This window comes from Marmota monax, unplaced genomic scaffold (genome assembly GCF_021218885.2).
Source record: "Marmota monax isolate L192 unplaced genomic scaffold, Marmota_monax_Labrador192_F-V1.1 WCK01_AAM20220418_F8-fsc00080, whole genome shotgun sequence".
In the NCBI taxonomy this organism is placed as follows: Eukaryota; Metazoa; Chordata; class Mammalia; order Rodentia; family Sciuridae; genus Marmota; species Marmota monax.
Window position 1 is genome coordinate 1,640,043 of NW_026694750.1, and position 19,377 is coordinate 1,659,419.

The 19,377-nt window shown below is 54.1% G+C and overlaps 2 protein-coding genes across 6 annotated transcripts in view; one reads left to right on the forward strand and one right to left on the reverse strand.

Annotated features, from left to right (window-relative positions):
* Window positions 1-1,569: 1,569 nt before the first annotated feature.
* LOC124079305 (uncharacterized) lies at window positions 1,570-18,237 on the forward strand. Of its 5 annotated transcripts, XR_009224926.1 has the most exons (8): window positions 1,570-1,925; window positions 2,051-2,231; window positions 2,698-2,790; window positions 2,914-2,995; window positions 6,995-7,098; window positions 7,220-8,989; window positions 9,203-14,430; window positions 15,194-18,237. XR_009224926.1 is itself a non-coding variant. In XM_058572666.1 (6 exons), exons 2-6 carry the CDS (start codon window positions 2,083-2,085, stop codon window positions 9,224-9,226), a joined length of 480 nt encoding a protein of 159 aa, XP_058428649.1. In that variant the 5' UTR covers window positions 1,570-1,925; window positions 2,051-2,082; the 3' UTR covers window positions 9,227-10,109. The 5 variants fall into 5 exon arrangements, 2 of the variants coding, with proteins under 2 accessions (XP_058428649.1, XP_058428648.1); XM_058572666.1 differs by lacking the exons at window positions 6,995-7,098; window positions 15,194-18,237 and having other exon boundaries at window positions 8,858-8,989; window positions 9,203-10,109; XM_058572665.1 differs by lacking the exons at window positions 9,203-14,430; window positions 15,194-18,237 and having other exon boundaries at window positions 7,324-9,175.
* Pex14 (peroxisomal biogenesis factor 14) overlaps window positions 3,161-19,377 on the reverse strand; it is a 138,920-nt gene continuing 122,703 nt past the window's right edge. Inside the window, exons 5-9 of the mRNA XM_046424788.2 lie at window positions 14,956-15,041; window positions 10,270-10,372; window positions 8,998-9,095; window positions 6,082-6,173; window positions 3,161-4,426 (exon numbers count right to left, since the gene is read on the reverse strand). Of these exons, the coding sequence (XP_046280744.1) occupies window positions 3,970-4,426; window positions 6,082-6,173; window positions 8,998-9,095; window positions 10,270-10,372; window positions 14,956-15,041 (836 nt within the window). The 3' untranslated portion in view covers window positions 3,161-3,969. The remainder of the gene's footprint in view (window positions 4,427-6,081; window positions 6,174-8,997; window positions 9,096-10,269; window positions 10,373-14,955; window positions 15,042-19,377) is intronic.

A 19,377-nucleotide genomic window follows, 5' to 3' on the forward strand; every position in this document is an offset into this window, starting at 1 on the left:
GGTAGGAAGAAAACACACTGCCCCAGCCTGGATCAGACCTCCAAGAAGCAGGACCGGCCACAGCGCCCCTGGAAAGCTCTGGAATCTGGGGCCTTGCCAGAAACAAAGAGAAGCCAGGCCTGTGCCATCCTTCCTGGGAGGAACTGCCCTACCCTCTGGGGCAGATCAGACAGGAAGTGGCTCCAAAGGCCCCCAGCAAGGGCCGGAGGCAGAGGACAGCTGATGTGGCCATCGCTGGCTGCTTGATGTCCCCTAGGCCCACAGCCCACACCTGGAGGGAGACCCCAGTTCCCTACCAAAGACTCTCCATAAACTTGTGCCGAAATTTCCAGCTGGGGCTACTGGTGTTCACCAGGGGACCCAGCATCCGCCACTATGAAGACGTCCTTCCTGGCAGCACTGGCCATGGAGAAAGAAAGGCTCAGGCCACTCGCGATGAAGCCGTAACAAGCCCTGGCTGCTGGGAGGGGGAGGACTCACAGGTGCTCCTTCACGCTTCAGGTCAAATCACCCCAAACGCTGGCTGAGATTTCAAACTCATTTTGATAAGAAAGAGTGTCAAGAGCAGTGGCCTGGTGTGGCAGGTGCAGGGCGGTGCCCGTGGAGGCCGGCGGCTCCTGCCTGGGCCTGGCCCTGTTTCTAGACATTCTCCTTGGCCAGGAGGCCACTGGCCCCAGGGTAAGACACACCTGCACTGAGCAGGGACAGAAGAGTGGCTTTGCTCTTCCTGTTGGAAAGGAGGGTCAGGCCCGTGGGGTGGCCAGGGCCTGGTGCCCGCCCCAGGTGGATGCTTCACCTGAGGGGTCTCACAGGCACCTCTGCACTGCCCCACGCCCCCTCCCTCTTCTCTGCAAGCAGATGGCGCCAGCATGGGCTTTGGGAGGGGGGCAGGGCGGGGGTGTGAGGACCCAGAGGACAGGCAGTCCGCCCACTGTTCAGGACAGACAAGCGCACAGCTCTGAGGAGAGCTTCTGTTTTTATTTTAAAACAAATTACGAGACCCACCACACAGCACAGCAAAACCGGAGGGGTGGGAGGGGACTCTCCTTCCCTGCCCGTCCACTGGCCGTCCTCATCAGCGGACATGTACTTCCGCAAAAGGAAAAAGGTCAACACTTGTGGACACAAATTTGGTAGCCCCTTCCCCCAACTCAGAACGCCCCCTTTTCCCACCCAAGAGGTCCCGGGACACGGGCCGCAGATGGTCACCCCAGGAGCTGAGATTTCCATGGGCGACTACCTGCTCTGGGCCTGGCCTGGGGCCTCCCTGCAGGAGGGTCAGGCCCGCGCAAGCCCCTAGGATGCTCCCGGCCTGGCCTCCTCTTTGGGTGGCTCGAAAGCCAAAGGAGGGCCCCTGTCCTTCCCCAAAATGCCCCTGTCCAAGGGAGTCCCACAAGTCACCCAGTGCTAGGGAGACCCCGGAGTCGGAGGGGAGCCTGTTGGGGGGGTCAGGACAGCTGGCCCGTGGCCTCCAGGCACTGGGCTAGTCTGTTCCTAACGGCGCTTTATAAAAAGACGTTGTAATTGAGTTTAATAATCTACTCCCTTCCAGAGAGGGCCTGACAGGCGCTGCCTGCTGCTCACTTCTGCCCCATTCCAAATATTTTTACCTTATTTGGATGAAATGCATTATTTTTCTAATGAAAGGCTTTTTTTCCGCAGGGCCGTCCGCCCTGGTCCAGCAACAGCCTTTATTAGGCAGCACTTGTGCGTTTTGGGGAGGGGTTTTCCTCTCCCTGAAGTCATGCCAGACTCTCTGTCCTCAAAAGCAGAACTCGGCGCTCAGGACCTGAGGGGCAAAGGCCTGGGGCCCCAGGTTCTCACCCCTTCTCCTCCCTGCTTGAGCTGGGGACTTTCCCTCCTGCTGACCCCTGGGCTAGGAATACGTGCCCTGAGGTGGCCCTGCAGCCCCCACCTCAGGAACGGTGAAGCCCAGGACCCCTCTTTCAGGGCCCAGGTCTTGAGGGGGAGGGATCGCGAGGTCCTGGTCGCGGCCAGCGCCTCCCCTGCCTCGACCTTCCCCTGGACACCTGCTCTTTGGTCTCACTAGGAGGGACCCTGGAAGTTTAACAACTATGACAAATGGTGACCAAACCCGGGGGGGTCCTGTCTGCTCAACAGCCATGTCCCCACTCACCATGGAGGGACAGCAGCACAGCAGCCAGAGGGGGAAGGCCCGGCATCAGCTGCCCCGGCGGGGCCACGCCCTGCCCTCTGCTGGAGCAGCCAAGGTCAGTCGGCCTGGCCACCAAGGCTGGGACTCCTTGGGTCCCTGAGAACACAGGGTCCCCTCTCAGGCAGGCTGGTCACCCCAGAGCTGAGATTCTCAGGGATGCAAGGAGGCAGGGGACGAAGCAAGAGGACAAGTGCAGGGATGGCTCTCACCAGGCTTTGCAGGTCCCTAAGGGTCACATGGCTGGGGAAACAGACCTGAGGAGTGTCACCTGAGGTGATGAGGACAGAGGACAAGCCTGCCCCCCCTCCCCCCGCCCCCCCGGGCCAGACAGGCAGGGCCACTTGCTGCCTCGGTGGGCCCCACAGCAGGGCTGTGACCTCTCTCTTCTGGAATAAAACTGCCCTGAGGCCAAGTCCCTCAGTCTGGCCAGGGCCTGGGAGGCCACTGGGGGAGCTTGCACCCCGCTGTGGCCACCTGCAGTGGTGGCCAGGGCCTGTGCCATTTCTGGGCTGTGTCCACAGGAGGCCCAGACAGGGCAGTGCCAGCAGTCCCAGGCCCGGCCCAGGCGGACTTGAGGAGCGCGGAGCGGCCCTTGGCAGGAGCTGCTGGCTCAGGTTTGCGCTCCATGCTCTGTGAAGGTTAGAGGGAGGCAGGGAGGGCGCGGAGACGAGGCAGAGGACACCCGCTCCTGGGAACGCGCGTCCATTTAAGGAAGAAGCTCACCATGCTCACACCAGGTCTGCGCCCAGCCAAGGAGGCCCTGCGGCTCCCAGGACGTCGTCCCTGCGGCCTGCACAGGAAGGACTCCTGCAGTTCCGGGTAAGCAGCCCTGGGGAAGGCCCCGGGGTCGGGGGACAGAGGCTGCCCAGGCCCCTCGCCCTCCCCACGTCCCTCTGGCCCTTCTTGGGGCTCAGCTGGGGTGCTTCTGAGCAGTCCTCAGGGGGCACAAAGGGCCCTCAGCAGACAGGGAGCCACAGGCAGGAGTTAAATAGTGGCAACTCGTATTTATTACAATTATATACAATCATATCTTATATTCTGAAATCTATACATGATGACACAAATGAACATGTTCCTTGGTGGGAAGGACAGACATGGCTGTTGGTCAGGAAGGCTCTGCCGCCTGGCCCTGCCGTGGAGCGAAAATCACATCTCCCCACGGGATCAGCTGAACCACGACACAGCCGGCGAGGACGGTCTGAAGCGCAGTGTGATTTCATTTGTTGGAGAGGATGCCAGGGCGTGTGGGCTGGGGGTGGGGACAGGTGCCCACCTGTCAGGCAGGGCCCGGCTGTGGGGAGGCTGGCCCTGGCAGGCTGTTGCTGAGGGGGAATGGGTCCAGGGCTCTGGCTTCTGGAAACAGCGCGAAGAGTGAGCCATGGGCCAGGCCTAGAGGACAGAGCAGGGACAGCAGAGACCAAGGGGACTGTGGCTCCTCCCCACTGGGAGAAGGCAGGTAACCACATGAGCTCTTGCCATGCACGGTGTCAGCTCAGTCCAGACGCTCAGCCGGCCAGCACCCCGAGGAGACACTGTCGGGGGTGGGGCTCCGAGGCTTGGTGTCCTCGGTCTGGCTGTGAGGAAGGCAAAGCCACCTGCTTGGGCTGAGCTGAGTGGGGTGTGGGCTGGGCCTGGGATGCTGCTCAGGTGAGACGCAGATGTGGACAGAAACGGGAGCCTCACGCTCTGCAGCCAAGCACAGCTCTGCCCAGACCTTGGCTTGAGGCCATCCCCGCCCAGAGCCAGAGCCAGAGCCCAGAGCCCACAGCTGGACGGTGTCCCTGGGAGAGGCCCTAGTCCCGCTCATTCTCGTTGCTGGCACCCTCGGGCCGCCGCAGCTTCTCCACCTGCTCGTTGATCTGCCCGTCCCCACCTCTGCGGTCCTCCCTCTGCACCCCCAGGACGTCCTCCTCATCCACGTGGCTCACATCGTCGTCCTCCTCGTCCTCCTCGTCCTCCTTGTCCTCCCTCTTCTCTTCCTCGCCCTGCACCTCCATCCTCACCTGGCCCTTCACGTCCACCACGCCCTCGCCTTCCTCCGGGGGGCCTAGCAGGTGGTAGGTGGCCGTGGAGCCCTCGGGACTGTGGCTCTCCTTCCCAGGCGAGGGGGACGTGGACTCGTTGCTGACTGGCGAGATGTCACTGCTGCTGTGGTGGTTCACGGCTGCAGGGCTGGAGGGTGACGGCGATTTGACTGGAATCTGCCAGGAGGGGATCTTCGGGGCTGACGGGGATGGCGGGAACTGTCTCCTGGCAGGGGAGAGCAGGGGGCCAGGCCGAGGTTGGTGACCCCAGCTGGGGCTTCCCATCACAGCCCCTCCTTCACTGACCCCCGAGAGCCATGATGGGAACGGTGCCCCCAGAGATACCCAGCAGGGGACCAGAGAACAAACCTCTTGGCCCAACGGAGGCTGCATCAGCTAAGAAGGGTGCCAGAGCCCTTGCGCTGCCCACAGGATGCCCGGCTGCACTGGGGGCTCTGGGGCCTCCCCTGCCTAGAGTGAGGCTGTCGAGCTCCTGACCCAGCAGTGCCCTGCCTCCACCCCAGAGGCAGCAAAGGAAGGACGCAGGCGCTGCAAGGGCTCGGGACACACCGACCTCGACACTAACTTGTCTATGGCCTGGGCAGAAGGTGGCCACTGGCCGAGGCTCAGACATCAGCATCAAGAGGTAACTTGGTGCATGTTGGTAGAAAGCCTCTGAGCCCAAGTGACAGGGAACAGACAGGTTTCCCTTTCTGCTTCCGTGTTCCCTTCTAGGCCCTGGGCCAGCAGCCAGCCCAGACCAAATCCCATTCCAGGGGGGACCCGGGAGGCCAGGCCTGCTTGGCAACTGCTTGGAAGTGAAGATCTGTGACTTGTAGGCCCATCCCTGTAGGGACCCATGGGACAAAGCCCTGTTCCCACTCTGGGCAGCCAGCACTGGCCGCAGAAACAGCCTCCACCTCAGGGGCGCACACCCCAGCCTTCACTAGCCTCAGCGGCACAAAGCCAGTGAGGAACTCCACCTGCTCAAAGTTCCCCAACTGCCTGGTCTCTCCACCACCAAGGTCAGGAAAGATCTCTTTTACTAATCACCTTCGGGCCCCCGGGCCCCTCACCTGTTCTGAGGACATGTTCTCTTCCTCAGGGAACACAGGGCGGGCGTGTTTGAAAATGAGGTCTCTGGCTACCCAATCCCTACACCCTCCATCCCTGATCTCTATGAAGGTCCCACATTGGGTGCCACTGAACCCCAAGTCCAGCGGAGGAAGGACGGCATCCAGACAAGGGCTGCCAGGGTGCCGCTTGTGTGGGATGACCACTCTTCCTGGTTTCCCAGGACAAAGAGGCTCCTGGGACACTGGACTTCCAGCTTTAAGATCAGGTCAGGCCTGGGCAAACCAGGAAAAGCTGGTCACCTTACCATCAGGGCTGCCCTGTGGAGGGACAGCACAGGAATACCAGGGAAGGTGGAGGGAGGTGAGGACTGTTCTGCCTGTGGAGAGCTCCTCGAACTAAGTGGCCCTCACTGGGACTTTCTCTGGGCAAAGCTGTCACTGAGGTTGTCTGGGCTCAGGAAGCGGGAGGGGTAGCCTGCCTCTAGGAGCCCCTGCTTCAGGAGGAACCCAGCGGGAGTGCCCACTGCTCCTCGCCTGAGAGGTCCAGAGAGCCGCTGCTATTTCAAAACTGTTGTGGGTGCCGCCGACTGTCAGCCTGGAGGGAGAAGGGCTCTGGGGAGGGAAGCAGAAGCTCCCAGGTCTCCGCACTCAGTGCCAGAATCCCACAGCTCAGTCAGAAGCTGCCTGGGGAGCCCTGGGGGAGCCCTGAGCTCCCCACCGCTGCGAGGCCAGCCCAGGAGGTCTCTCCTGCTTGCTGTCCCAAGCAGGGACCTAGATAAGGTGGAACCTGAGCCTTCTCGCCTACCGATTTAAAAGAAGCCCTTTTAAGGAGTTAATTTCCGACTTGAGTTCGTTGATATTCTGGGACTCCAGGATCCAGTTGGTGGATGTGGTGGCCTGAAAGTCAAGACACAGGAGATGCAGGTCAGAGTGGCACCCCCATGCCACCCGAGTGGGCAAGGTGTGGCTTAGGAGCACCCTGAAGGCAATAGCAGCTGGCACATTTTATCTGGCCACAGCCTGGCGATCCTGCGTGAAGGGCCTGGCACTGCCGGAGGCGACTCCCTTCAAAACCACACTCCCTGGGCTCTGGGTGTCTAAGGGCACAGGACAGGCAGCACCGTGGTACTGTGGGTTTGTAAAGTGACGTGATGCGTGAGCTCTCATCTTTCAGGGAGACTCGCTGTGGTATCTGAAAGGAGGGGTGACACCTGGAGGACGGGCAGGAGTCTGCTGGAGTGAGCAATGCCCTCCCTTCTGTGTTTGAAATGCTCATTAAAACAAAAGAACAATAAAAACTAAATCCCACTCCTTCCAAAAGAAATGCCCCTTGGAAGTGAGCAAGGGGCTCAGCCGGGGTGGCCTCAAAACTGGTGTTCCTGAGCCTGGAAGCCACACCGGGCATCAGAGAGGCTGGGGCACCTCAACCCTTGCGGGCCACTCCTACAGCCTGGAGGACAGGCTTCACCACATGCTGGGCTGCTTGGAGCTGCTGGGGACCTCCTGCTCCTGCTAGGTGATGTCTGGTCTCTAGAGGGCCCTGGGGGCCAGAGGACATCCCAGGACTGCTCCTCCCTGTCTGCAAAGCCACCTGCAGGTCATGCTACCCAATCACATCCCTTCTTTGGGATGACTCTGGTTGCAGAGCAGAGAAGAGAACAGCCCCTGGGCTCTGAGCTGCCCTTCCCCAGGGCCAGGACAGAACCTCCTTCACACAGGGCTGCTGCACATGGCTTTTGGCAAATCCTGTCAGGACAGATGGACAAGAGGAGAGCCAATCCCACCACCCCGCATGGGAGCTGCGGGTGGCCAAGCCGCCGGGGTGAGTGTGTTGGGTATACAGTGGTTCACCCCGGCCAGGAGGCCTCAGCTCAAGTGCCTGCCTCCCTGAGCCGGAGGCTGCCTCCAGATGGGGTGAGCCTGGCTCTTTCCCCAATGCACAGTGGCGACTGCAGGCCCACCCAGCTGAGGCCGCCCAGGGGGAAGGAAACCTGCAGTCCAGGAGAATGCGGGCCCATGTCTGCCACCCTCACACACAACCCTGCAGGGTCCCCACTCCAGATCAGCAGATGACGAGGGCACAGAAGCTGCTGATGAGCTCCTCCGCGCCCTGGAAGCTACAGCAGCCCATCAAGCAGGAGAGACTTCCACTCCCGGCCTGCACAGGACTCCGATTACCAAACGCATGTGCTGCCAGATGCCAGGATTCAGAAATAAAATCTGACATCTGGGGCTTTTTAGCCAATCTCTTTAAAAAACAGTTGTCGAAAACTCGCAGCCTTCAGTTTTATGTAGGTTTTTTTAATTACTTAAAGCTCTTCTTTTTAATTTTTTACAGTGCTCCAGTAGGAGTTTGGAAGCCAGATATAAAAACTTACATCACAGCTGAGAAAACACAGCTCTGAGTCTTTGGTTTATGGGGTAACCAAAGTCCTCACATGTGTTTAGATGCCAGGCTGGAGAACCCCACTTCATCACCAAGAGGGGGACAGAAGCCTGGAGGGGGAGGGGCTTGAGAACAGCAAGCGGAGGAGTTCTATGGGGCCATCTCAGCCACCAGGAAAAGCCCACCCCACCCGCCTTCAAATTCAACACGTGGTCTTAATCGTAATGTTTAAGGTCTGAAAGCAATTTCCCAGTTTCCAGAATGGCTGCTGGCCACTGACAGGCCACTGATCCAAAAGATAACCAAGTGGGGTGAAGGCTGCTGCCACAGGGACCCACAGGGGCTGCAGCCACCTGAGGAGGGGGTGAGGCAACACCTGGGTGTGGGAGAGACATCGGGAGGGGGTTCTTGGGTCTTCACAAGAGGCACCTCAGACTCTATCAGAAGCAGGAAGTGATCCACTTTCCTGGTTTTGCAATCTAGTGCATTGAAGGTGTCTTCCCTTAGCAGAACAGACTGGGTAAAATCCTTTAGAGGACATTATGGAGCCACGGGACCACTGTCTCCTGGGCCCTGTCTGCCTAAGCCATGATGATGCTATCATACACCCATGAAAACCAGGGCCTGCAACCCTGAGACCTGACCAAAGTCAGGCAACATTCTAAGCACATCCACAATCCAGCAAAGCAGGAACCATCATAGCTCCATTATATACATGAGGAAGACTCAGAGAAGTTAAGTAACTTGCCTGTGGTCCCACAGCTAGCAAGTAGGAAAGTGAGGATTCTAACCCAGCAGATGGATCCCTCAGTCTGATACTGCCCAGACTGCTGCAGATTTGGGCAATAAGGCATGGAAAACTTCCTCAGTCGATCCTGGGTGGTTCCCATTCCACTGGGATCACCCAAGCCCACGTACTTGAGGCAAGGTTAGCCCATGCACCTGGGGCGGGCACAGGGGTTGCTGGGAAACTGCACACTTCTCCCTTCTGTCCCCTCATATTCTCCCTGTGACTTGCAGCCCAACTACAGGCACCTACGATGATGGCGCCCAGAGCTGTGGGGGTGTGGCTGTCATCAGAGGTCACAGAGAAAAGGGCAGCTTTCTTCCCTCCTCCTGTTGGGAGGTGACAGGAAGGGTGGCCTCAATGGGTAACTGCCATCCAAGTGTACGGTGATGCCTCCCTTTTCCACAGGAAAGGTTAGACAGCAGATGGCAGGTGAAGGACATTCAGACCTTGGAAGACAACATTCAGACCTGGGGCACAAGGACCAGGGCGAAGAGCTGGACAGGACAGACAGGGCCTGGGGGAACCCAGGGCCCAGAGGTAAGTACCTTGGCGGTGGCGAGCTCGTGGGCCAGCTCCTGGACCTTCTGCTGCTGCTGCCTCAGCAGCTCCTGGACAGAGGCCAGTGTCGTCTGTACCTGAGTCACTGGGGAAGAGAGTGTGGCGTCTGGTGAGGTGGTGCCCACAGACTCTCTCCTCAGTCCCCATGCCTGTGGGCAGCCCCTATTCCTGCTTCGGTTCATTTATCTGCAGGCCCTGCCCCCTCACCTCCGATGACTCATCTGCGCCCTGGAAACCCACCTGCGCTGGACCTGCCCTCCGGATTTCCACTCTGTCTTTCTACTGTGTGCTTGTCCGTGGTCAACAGCACACCGGTCCAGCCTCTCCCTCTAATCACGCCCGGCTGCGCCATCCTGGCTCTCCCGGCCCCTCTCACTGCCTCACTCATCTCATGGGCCTAGCCGTGTCCTTGGGAGCTCAGGGCGTGTCCAGCCTGGGAAGGCCGAGGCTCAGGCTTCCGCCACATCCAGGAGGACTGAAACTGCAGACCCTGTCTCCAGTGCGCCTTCCTATCCTACTCCCACCCTGAGGCTGTCTGCCTAGACCCCACTGTCACATGGCCCCTGGGACCAGGTATCACCGCATCACCCTCCTAGGAGCAAATGCCAGTGTGACAGATACATGCTACAGACTTCTGAGGATTTCACGAAGGTGCCCCTGAGGGACATGGGCTACCCGGACAGGAGGCTCCCGCCTGCCTCGGGGTTTGAGATGCAGAGCTCCACCTGGTAAACAAGCTTATAACGGAGCAGAGCCACCTCTGGCGCGACAGGTCCCAGCTAATCTGGGCCATCGCTGGGGCAGCGGGTAATGAACGCCAGCCCTGTGGAGTCGATAACAGAGGAGGTGGCCGGGGTCCCAGGAGCCACAGTAATTACAGACTCTCCTGACCCTGCCGTGGACTCTTACAGGGAAGGGGGGAAATCAGTGAAAACCCCCCTGAAAACCTCATAGAAGCAGAAATTAAAAATGAACTTTACAGCCCTTAGAAAGGCTGTCATTTTATTCCCCTTATTAATATTCTGAGGTTGGGAGCCTTTCCGTAAAAACATAATTAATTGAGGCCGCGCCGACAGTAAACAAGCAATTTCAAATTAAACCGAAATGACGGCGGCTTCATTTGCAAATGTGAACAGATTCTCAGAGCAGATAAATGAAGTCACCACATAAAGTGGAGACGGAGGGAGAGGGGAGGGGCCGCGAAGGGGCTGCGTGGAGAAGGCTTTGAGGGGTGACTTGATGGAGTCATTAATCTTTACCTGTCTGGGCCACGCTGCCACTCAGCTCAGAGAGACTCGCCGCCATCCTCTCCAGCTGCTTCCTGTCCTCGCGGCCGCCCAGGATGAGGGGCAGCAGGTACTTCTGCAAGAAGCAGAGGGGCGGGAGCGGTGTGCACACAGGTACCTGACATCCGTCTCTCAAATCCCGCCACCCAACTTTCCCTCGTCCTCCCCAGGTTTGGGGAACCCTGGCACATCCATAAGCGAACAAAATACTTGAAAAAGTTACAAGACTGCGATTATAACCATCTAAAATTCTGTCTGAATAAGGACAAGGATCGGGAGAGAACAGGGATGAAGAAAGCCAGTGTGCATGTGCACATGCGTGTGCGCTGGGGACAGAACCCAGGGTCTGGCACCTGTCGGGCAAGCTCCACCACACAGCTGCAACCTGGCCCCAGGAAAACCAGTTTGGTCTGCTGTGACAGGAAACTTTTATTAGTGATGTCATATTTTCATGACAAAAACTTTAAATTCTACTTTAACAGTTGTAAGATGAAAATGTGGAAGGATATATAGGAAAACAATGCTGTCGGCAGCCTCCTGTTTCACCCTTCAAAACAAATTATTAAAATTAAATGAATAAAAACTTACTCAAGAAACTAAAGGGAAATCAGCTGCAGACTTCAGGGCCCTGGTTTTTAGTAGGGATGATACCGTGGTCTCCCGAGATCACTTGGTCTTTGCTAAACCAAGGCTGAATCCTCAGAAGCAGCCTCCTTCAGAGACAAACAACTCACTTCTCACAGGTACCCCAGGGGGTAAGCTGCACCTGGCGACTGTGATGCCACCAAATAAGAACCCTGAACACCCGGTCCTCTGAACACTGGAAGAAGGCCCTCGAGGGCATAGCTGGACACCCTGCTGCAAGGCTTGGAACAGGGGTGTGTGGAAGGGCGGAGGCAGGCAGCAGGCCACTGGACAGCAGGATGAGGCGAATGTCCTTCGACCCACAAGACAGGGGCCAGCACACGAGGACCCCTATTTGAGGGGAGCGAGACCCAGTGCAACTTGAAAAGGAGGGTGCTAGAGCTCACGCGGCGTGGGCCTGGCTGGGCCACACAAGGGTACTTTGTTTCTTAGTCTATTTGGGCCCCAGATGGGGAAAAAAGATGGAAACTTCTCCATTAAGGCTTCTGTATGGGGAAGGAGAAGGCCCTTCACAGGGGGTTTGTGGGAGAGCTTATTTCAGGAGTGACTCCTAAGTGAAGACCATCATTCAGCTTAAGTGTAGAAGCATTTTCTATTTTGCAAAGTGCTTTTCAGCCACCCTGTGAGTTATTACTCACAACTGAGCTAAAACTCATCAAATGTAGTCTGACGTTGCAGGTGGAAAATTCCCTAAGTATAAAAGTCAAGAAACTCTCACACATGTAAACAACTATGGGCTCCATTTCTGAGGTCAGAAGTGACAAGAGGCACATGCCCTGTTCGGCCTAAGTCTTATGCATGTGTGCAGCAAGAGGGTGGCTTTTTCCCACTTTCTTTTTTCTTCTTTTAATTTTTTAAAAAATATTTTTTAGTGTTAATGAACTTTTATTTTATTCATTTATGTATATGCGGTGCTGAGAATTGAACCCAGTGCCTCACACGTGTGAGGCAGGCACTCTACCACTGAGCCACAACCCCAGCCCCTCTTTTTTTAATTTAAAAAAACTATCAACAAATATTCTAGAAATTCTTTATTTTTTTCTTTTTTAGTACTGGGGATTGAATACAGAGGTGCTGTACCACTGAAACACATCCCCAGCGCTTTCTTTTGAATTTTGAGATTTCTTTTGAATTTTAAGTTGCTTAGGGCCTTGCTAAAATTATTGAGGCTGGCCTTGAACTTGCAACCCTCCTGCCTCAGCCTCCCACGTTGCTGGGATTATAGGTGTGTGCCACTGCACCCAGCTCTGTTCCACAAATTCTTCAGTCACCATTGTGACCGACATTTCAATGTCTTTCTTCTTTTATAAAGCAGGTGAGAGGGGCTGGAGCTATATAGCTCAGAGGCAGAAAGCTTGCCTAGCATGCGTGAGGCACTGGGTTTGATCCTCAGTACCTCATAAAAATAAACAAATAAAATAAAGGCATTCTGTCCACCTACAACTTAAAAAAAAAAATTTAAAAACCAAACCAAAAGAAAAAAAAAAAAAAACAAACAGGTGAGAGCCCCGAGCTCTGTGGAGACGGACAGCAGCCCTCTGGTGCACCTACACCAAGGGGCTGTGCTTCCTGCTCCTCTCAGGGCCTGCGCTGTGGCCTGTGGCCTGAGCCTGTGGGGCTCACAGGGCCGAGGCACTCATTGGAAAGCTGTGTGTTGTCATATTATCCTTCCTGGTGCCTAATCTGTGCCAGTGATTTGGAAGAAGCCGTCCACACACAAGAAACGGGTGGGTATCCACTCAGAGGAGGGAGTCCTAGGATCCAGAACATTTTGCTTCCAGATTTTTAAAAATTGATTAATCTATTTGACAGCAGAATGCATTTGACACACTGTACACAAATGGAGCACAACTTCTCCTTCCTCTGGCTGTCCACGGTGCAGAGTCACTCCTCCAGTGTAATCGTGCATATATACATGGTAATAATGTCTGTCTCCTTTTACTGTCCTTCCCAGCCCCACAACTCCACTCCTCTCCTCTCACTCCCCCCTACACAAACCAAAGTTCCTTCGTTCTTCTCTATCCCCCCACCCCCACTATGAATCAGCATGTGCTTATCAGAGAAAACATTCAGCTCTCATTTTTTGGGGGATTGGCTTATTTCATTTAGCATGATATTCTCTAGTTCCATCCATTTACCTGCAAATGTTATCATCTCATTCTTCTTTAAGGCTGAGTAATATTCCATTGTATATATGTACCACATTTTCTTTATCCATTCATCTGTTGAAGGCATTTAGGTTGGTTCCATAGTTAAGCTACTGTGAACTGAGCTGCTATAAACATTAATGTGCCTGAGTCACTACAGTAGGCTGATTTTAAGTCCTTTGGGTATAAACCAAGGAGTGGGATAGGTGGGTCAAATGGTGGATCCATTCCAAGTTTTCTGAGGAATCTTCATATGGCTTTTCCATAGTGCTTGCACCAATTTGCAGTACCACCAACTATGTAGCATACCTTTTCCCCCACACCCTCACCAACACTTATTATTGTTTGTATTCTTGACAGCTGCCATTCTGACTGGAGTGAGATGAAATCTTAGAGTAGTTTTGATTTGCATGTCTCTAATTGCTAGAGATGATGAACATTTTTTCATATGTTTGTTGATGGATTGTATTTCGTCTTCTCTAAAAGTGTCTGTGCAGTTTCTTAGCTGAACTGATTGGGTTATTCAGTTTGTTGTTTTTGTGTGTGTGTGTTAAGTTTTTGGAGTTCTTTATATATCCTGGAGACTAGTGTTCTATCTGAGGTGTGTGTGATAAAGATTTTTTCCCATTCTGTAGGCTCTCTCATCACGTTACTGATTGTTTCCTTTGCTAAGAAGTTGCTTCCGGATTTCTACATGGCAATTTCCAACTACAGCAACAGATGTTCCACTGAAAAAATGTTATTCTGCTATAACTCTGCCATTAGCTTTTGTATTAAGCCCCAAACTAAGAATCCCAGGATGCAAGGTTTAAATGTATTTCACTTGCTAAAAGTTACAATGGTGAGTCTGGAATTCATTCAGGCCCTGGGTGGCCTCCAGGTTGAGCAGATCTTGGACCTGAGACCCAACCTGGCTCTTCACCTTCTAGAAAAGATCCAAGGTGGGCCTTTTCACTGGTGTCAACAAAGTAAATGTTTGCTTGGTGCCTAGGTTCTGTGGTAAGCAATCAACTCTGCTTATGAGTCCTGAGGAATCCTACGTTATACATTCCCTGGAAGAGAAGGCAATCCCACGAACATGGCTACACTGAGGTTCCCCAACCTGGCTTTAAATACTAAGGTAGAACAACGGAGTTTGGGGTACTTCCAGTGAGTCAGCCGCTTGTCTCAGCACTTTCCTGTGCTCTTCATTACAATCTCACGAAGCAGGTACTGCAGCTGCTCCTCAATGATGAGGAGAGGGAGTCATGTCACAATGAAGCACTGGACATCAACAATGATGCAATACACCTCATCTCCCAGGCTACGTTCAACGTGCCTAAAACATGCACATCAGCTGACGGTGGGTAAAATCGTCTAACAGTCTCTCTTACAATAAGATGTTGACAATCTCGTGTGATTTACTGAATATTGCACTGAAGGTACACAGCAAGGGTTGCAATGGGTGTGCTTCTGCACCATTGTAAAGGTGACTATCGTAAGTTGGGGACCATCTGTTTTATCCTAATTTTACAGATGAGCCTGTGGTCAGTTTCTCAGGGCACAGCCAGGGTTTAACACAGGCAGATGGCCCCCAGCGTCCATGCTCTTAATTTATCCCTCACAAATTACACATCAGGCACCATTCTAAGTGCCCGACCCAGACTGCAAGGGACAGACCTCAAGGTCACCCTGTGAGTAGAGATTCAGGAGTGGAGCAGGAGAGGAGGGGCTTGCGCCTGCCAGGCCTGGGTGCGCATTCCCTCCTGCGCCTGCAGCACCCCGAGGACAGCACCTCTGTGCAGGAGGTAAACCAAGAGCTGGGAGAGGGGAGCTGACTGCCAGGGCAGCAGGTAGAGCACCTGTAGCCTCTGGGAAGACAACTTACCTTGTACAGCTGATGAAAGCCAAATGCAATTCCCGCCATGATGATGGCCAACGCACCATAATCTCGCCACCGGGAACCTACAGGGTCTGAGAGTGGGAGAAAGGAGGCAGAGTCAGGGGGGACACCCAGCATCCTTCCCTGGGGAGAGGCAAGTGTGTGACTCAGCAGATGGGCAAGTAGGGTACACAGCTGTGACTGTCAGAAGTATCAGTTCAGCTCTGTCCCCTTCTCTTCCCAGGCTTTCCGAACCATCCGCCTCACTGGGGACAGCAGAGACAGCTAGTCATCTGGCCTCAGCTGGGCAGAGGTGTGCAGCAGCAGTGAGCTGAGTGACCAGCATGGAGCCAGGGGGCAGGGCCCTGTGAGGATGGCGTGAACACACCCCGGTGTACAGAACCACATGTGCAGACGCCCTACTCCAGAGAAAGATCATCGAGGGCACCACAGACCAAGGTGACCTCCCTGCTCTGCTCTCACATGGAGCTGGGGAGAAAAGACAGAAGACACAAGTCTCTGAAGGACGGAGCAAGGCAACTTCACAGAGTGACAGAGCCTATCCAGGGCATGTGCCTGTGGGGGTAGCGGGGGGAAGAGACCAGGGGTCAGCAGGGTCTTGGAGGAGACCAAGACCTGTGGTTCTGGGGACAAGGGAAAAACAAGCATCAAGTAAGGAAAGTGGGTCAGTGTGGACCTGCTGAGCACCTGGGCCTCAGCAGGGGAGAAGAGATGCTCTGGTCAAAAGAACTGCAGGAAGAGTGTCCAGGAGAACACAGGGAGTCAAGTCTACCTGCGGGTGGGAAGGAAAAGACAGGGCCCAGGAGTCTGAACACCATTTCACCAGCAGGGGGGAGACACCGCAGGATCTGGGTGAGGGTGGTGATGGGATCTGCTCTAGGACAGCAGCGTGGGTGGCTGTGAGGACAAGGCACAAGTGGAGTCCCGGAAGCATGAAAGCTGGGGAGAGCTCTGCAGGGACACACAAAGGCAAAGAGGGTCTGGGATAGGACGGAGGCCAAGGAATGGAGTTGGGAGCCATCTCAGAAGAATTTGCTGCTGTTGTTGAGGAACTGGTTCCTGAACCAATTCCCTTTAGATCAACACCCCCCGGCCCCCGTTACCTGCAGCGTCCCTTTCAGTTACCTGTGGTCAACTGTAGTCCAAAAATAGTAAACGAACAATTCCAAAAAAACCCCCAATTCCCAAGATTTGAGTTGCATCCCATTCTGAGTAGCATGGTGAAACCTCAGCTGTCCCGCCCTGTCCCACCACTCTGTCCATCACAGCCATGCTGAATGTGCTACCTGCCCTTTAGTCACTTAGCCATCTCGGTTATCAGACGGCCGTCTCACGGTCACAGTGGTTACGTTCAAGTCACCCCCATGTAACTCAACAATGGCTCCAAAACATAAAAGCAGTGAGGCTGGCAATCTGGATATGCCAAAGAAAAACCTTTAGTGGCAAAAGTTCTCAATACAGAAAGAAAAATGATCATATGCTGAGCTTGCTAAAATCAATGGTACGACACAATTATTTTAAGAGAGAACACATTCAGATAATTTTTATTATAACATACTGTTATAATTGTGCTATTTCATTATTGTTCATCTTACTGTGCCTAACTTATAAATTAAACTTTATCATAGATATGAATGTATGGGGGAAAAACTGTATACAGAAGGTTCAGTCTTACCTACAGTTTCAGACGTCCACTGGGAGTCCTCCCCTATGGAAAAAGGGGGCCTAGCACATCCGAGTCCCCACAGCTCCCGAGGGACATCCCAGGTGCACAGGAGAGATCTCCCGACTGCACTCCCCTACACAGAGTTCACAAAGTGCTTTCATGATCTGATCCCATGAGGCACCACTGTCCACTCCAACGCCCTCAGCTATCTCTAGGCCACCTAGCAAACACCCTCCCTCCTCATAGGAGACTGTCATTAAAGGAGGGGTAGGGGCTACTGTTCTCAGAATGTTGGGTGGCATAGGCTTCATGCCAGCCATGAAATGAGCCTGCAGTGCCACTGGGAAGTTGACCAGAGGGCACCCCCATGCATGCTGCTGTGCTAGGGAAGCGGGGCCCTGAGTGATCTGAGAAAGGGTGAGAAAGGAAGAGAAACATCCCCAAACTCTAAGAGGGAGCACCACTGCCCGGCCAGCGCTGCCTGGAGACACTGAGTGCTTTTAGACACCTGAGTGCTTCTGCTTCTACCTCTCTCACCCGTGCTTGCCAGCTCTCAGAGGTTACCTGTCCCTCCTGGTGTTTGATGACCAAAGCAGAGGAACAGGACTCCTCTTTTAAGTTCAGTGGCAGGAGGTGAGTGCACAGGGAGGGAGGGTGGCCAGCATGCAGCCTAGCAGGGGGATTCGAGTCTCAGAGACCTTTAAGTGGGCAAGAGGGAAACCCCCTCCTCCCCGGGCCGCTGGGCTCTCAAGAGACAGAGGGGACAGACAAGAATCTCTCCTTAGCCACCACAGTCCCCTCTGTCCTCCACCTATGGATTCCACATGAGATTCCCCAACATGGCTCAGCCTCACCTTGTTACAAAACTGTAATCCACACGTGGCCTCTCCCAGCCCTCAACCCCCATTTTTTGTTTCCCCTCTTTGGTCAGGCAGCACACACGCCGCTTCAACGTCCAACAGCAGGAGCCAGAAAGGTCTACTGAGAAAGGTCTCCCTCTCTACCACCACCAGTCATGGAGAATGGTTTCTTGTTTATCCTTCCAGAGAGTTTGACACACATATAAGACAACACAGATGTGACTTGGTTTTCCTCTTTCCCACCTATTTTCCAATTTTCTTTTTTTCCTACAGCTCTATAATATTCTATTTAACCTGTTCCCTGCTGGGGGCACCTAACTCATCAGTGACTGTGCACACGTGTCAGCTCCCATATAAGACAAGACTTCTGTAAGCCTAAGACTTCCTAGGACATGGGTCAAAGGCATGGGCCTCTGTCATTTGAGAAATCCTACAAAATGGCCTCCATGGTGTTCAGCGGACTCATCCCATCAGCCACGCACCCGGTGCTGTTTCCCCACAGGCAGCCCGACAGTGTGTGTCGTCAAACACGCATTTCTGACAGTGGCAGAAGGAGAGCGGTGCTTCGCTCTGGTTCTAGCTTGCGTTGATCTTATTTTGAGTGAGGACCGGGCGTCTCTTCAACAGCATTTCCTTTCTGGTGTACTGTGTGTTCTCCACTTTTCTACTTGACTTCTCTCCCTCAGCACTTCTGTAATACAGCAGGGATGTTAGCCCTTTATGACACAAATCATAAACAGCTTCTGGTTCATATTTCTTTGGGTTCTTTCATGGCATGCTGGCATTTTTTGTGTTCATGTAAATTTATCAATCTACTTTTTTGTGCATGCTGGGGTTCGTGTTAAGGACAATCTCTAATCCCTTTCTAGGCTATGTGACACCAGCAAGGTATTCAAGTCTGAGAATCCATCTTGGAAAGTGGAGAGTGTGGCTTCGCCCTGTTGCAGACATCCCCACGCCACACAAACCACTTCTTGTTAAACAGGAAGCTCTGAGACCTCAGAGGTAGACTATCTTTCACCCTGACCCTAAGACCTGGGCCTTGGAGTCCCACTCGGATCTTTACTTCGTCGTCTGCTTTCTCTTCTAGCCAGCTTTGCTGTGCGCCAGATGCAAAATTCAACATCTGGTACCAGTTCATTTTCAGGAGGAAAAAGGGCAGAGTGGCCTTGCCATCCCTAGAGAAAGCCACACTTGGGAGGGCTTTAATCCACACCCAGGATGTCCATCATGTGGCCAAAAGCCTCAGAAAGAACCCCTTCCCATGGGGCTTGCATTCAGTAATCATGCACCACTGACTCTCAGGTACCCTCTAAATAACAAGAAATTAGCTGGAACCAGGTTAAAAACTTGATCAGAGGGGCTGGGGATATAGCTCAGTTGGTAGAGTGCTTCTCTTGTAAGCCCAAGGCCCTGAGTTCAATCCCCAGCATCAAAACAAAACAAAACAAAAAAATTTGGACCAGAAGCCCAAGTTTGCTAGATGCTTCTGCTGCTTTGCAAACATATCCACTGCACCTCACGCAGTGCAGCCTTCTCCTGGGGACTCTGAGCTGCCAAGGCTGAGCAGACACTGCATCTTGGGGAGCCAGGAGCTGGGGCCCCTGCACACCTGCCTACCTCGTCAGAGCTCTGCCCTCCCCAGGCCCGAGAAACACCTGTGGTTCCTGCAGCTCACCCTTCACCCCTCACTGCTGCTCCGTTCCTGCTGGGCTCACGTTAAGAACATTTTATTGCCCCCTGGTTTTCATTATTAATGAAAAGGGACCAGAATGATCTTTCCTAAAGTTCAGAGAGTCTATAAAGACAAGAAGCTGAAATGCCATTTTACTCGTTTTGGAGATGTGTGATACAATTCCTTCTTGTGGCAAAATGAAGAAA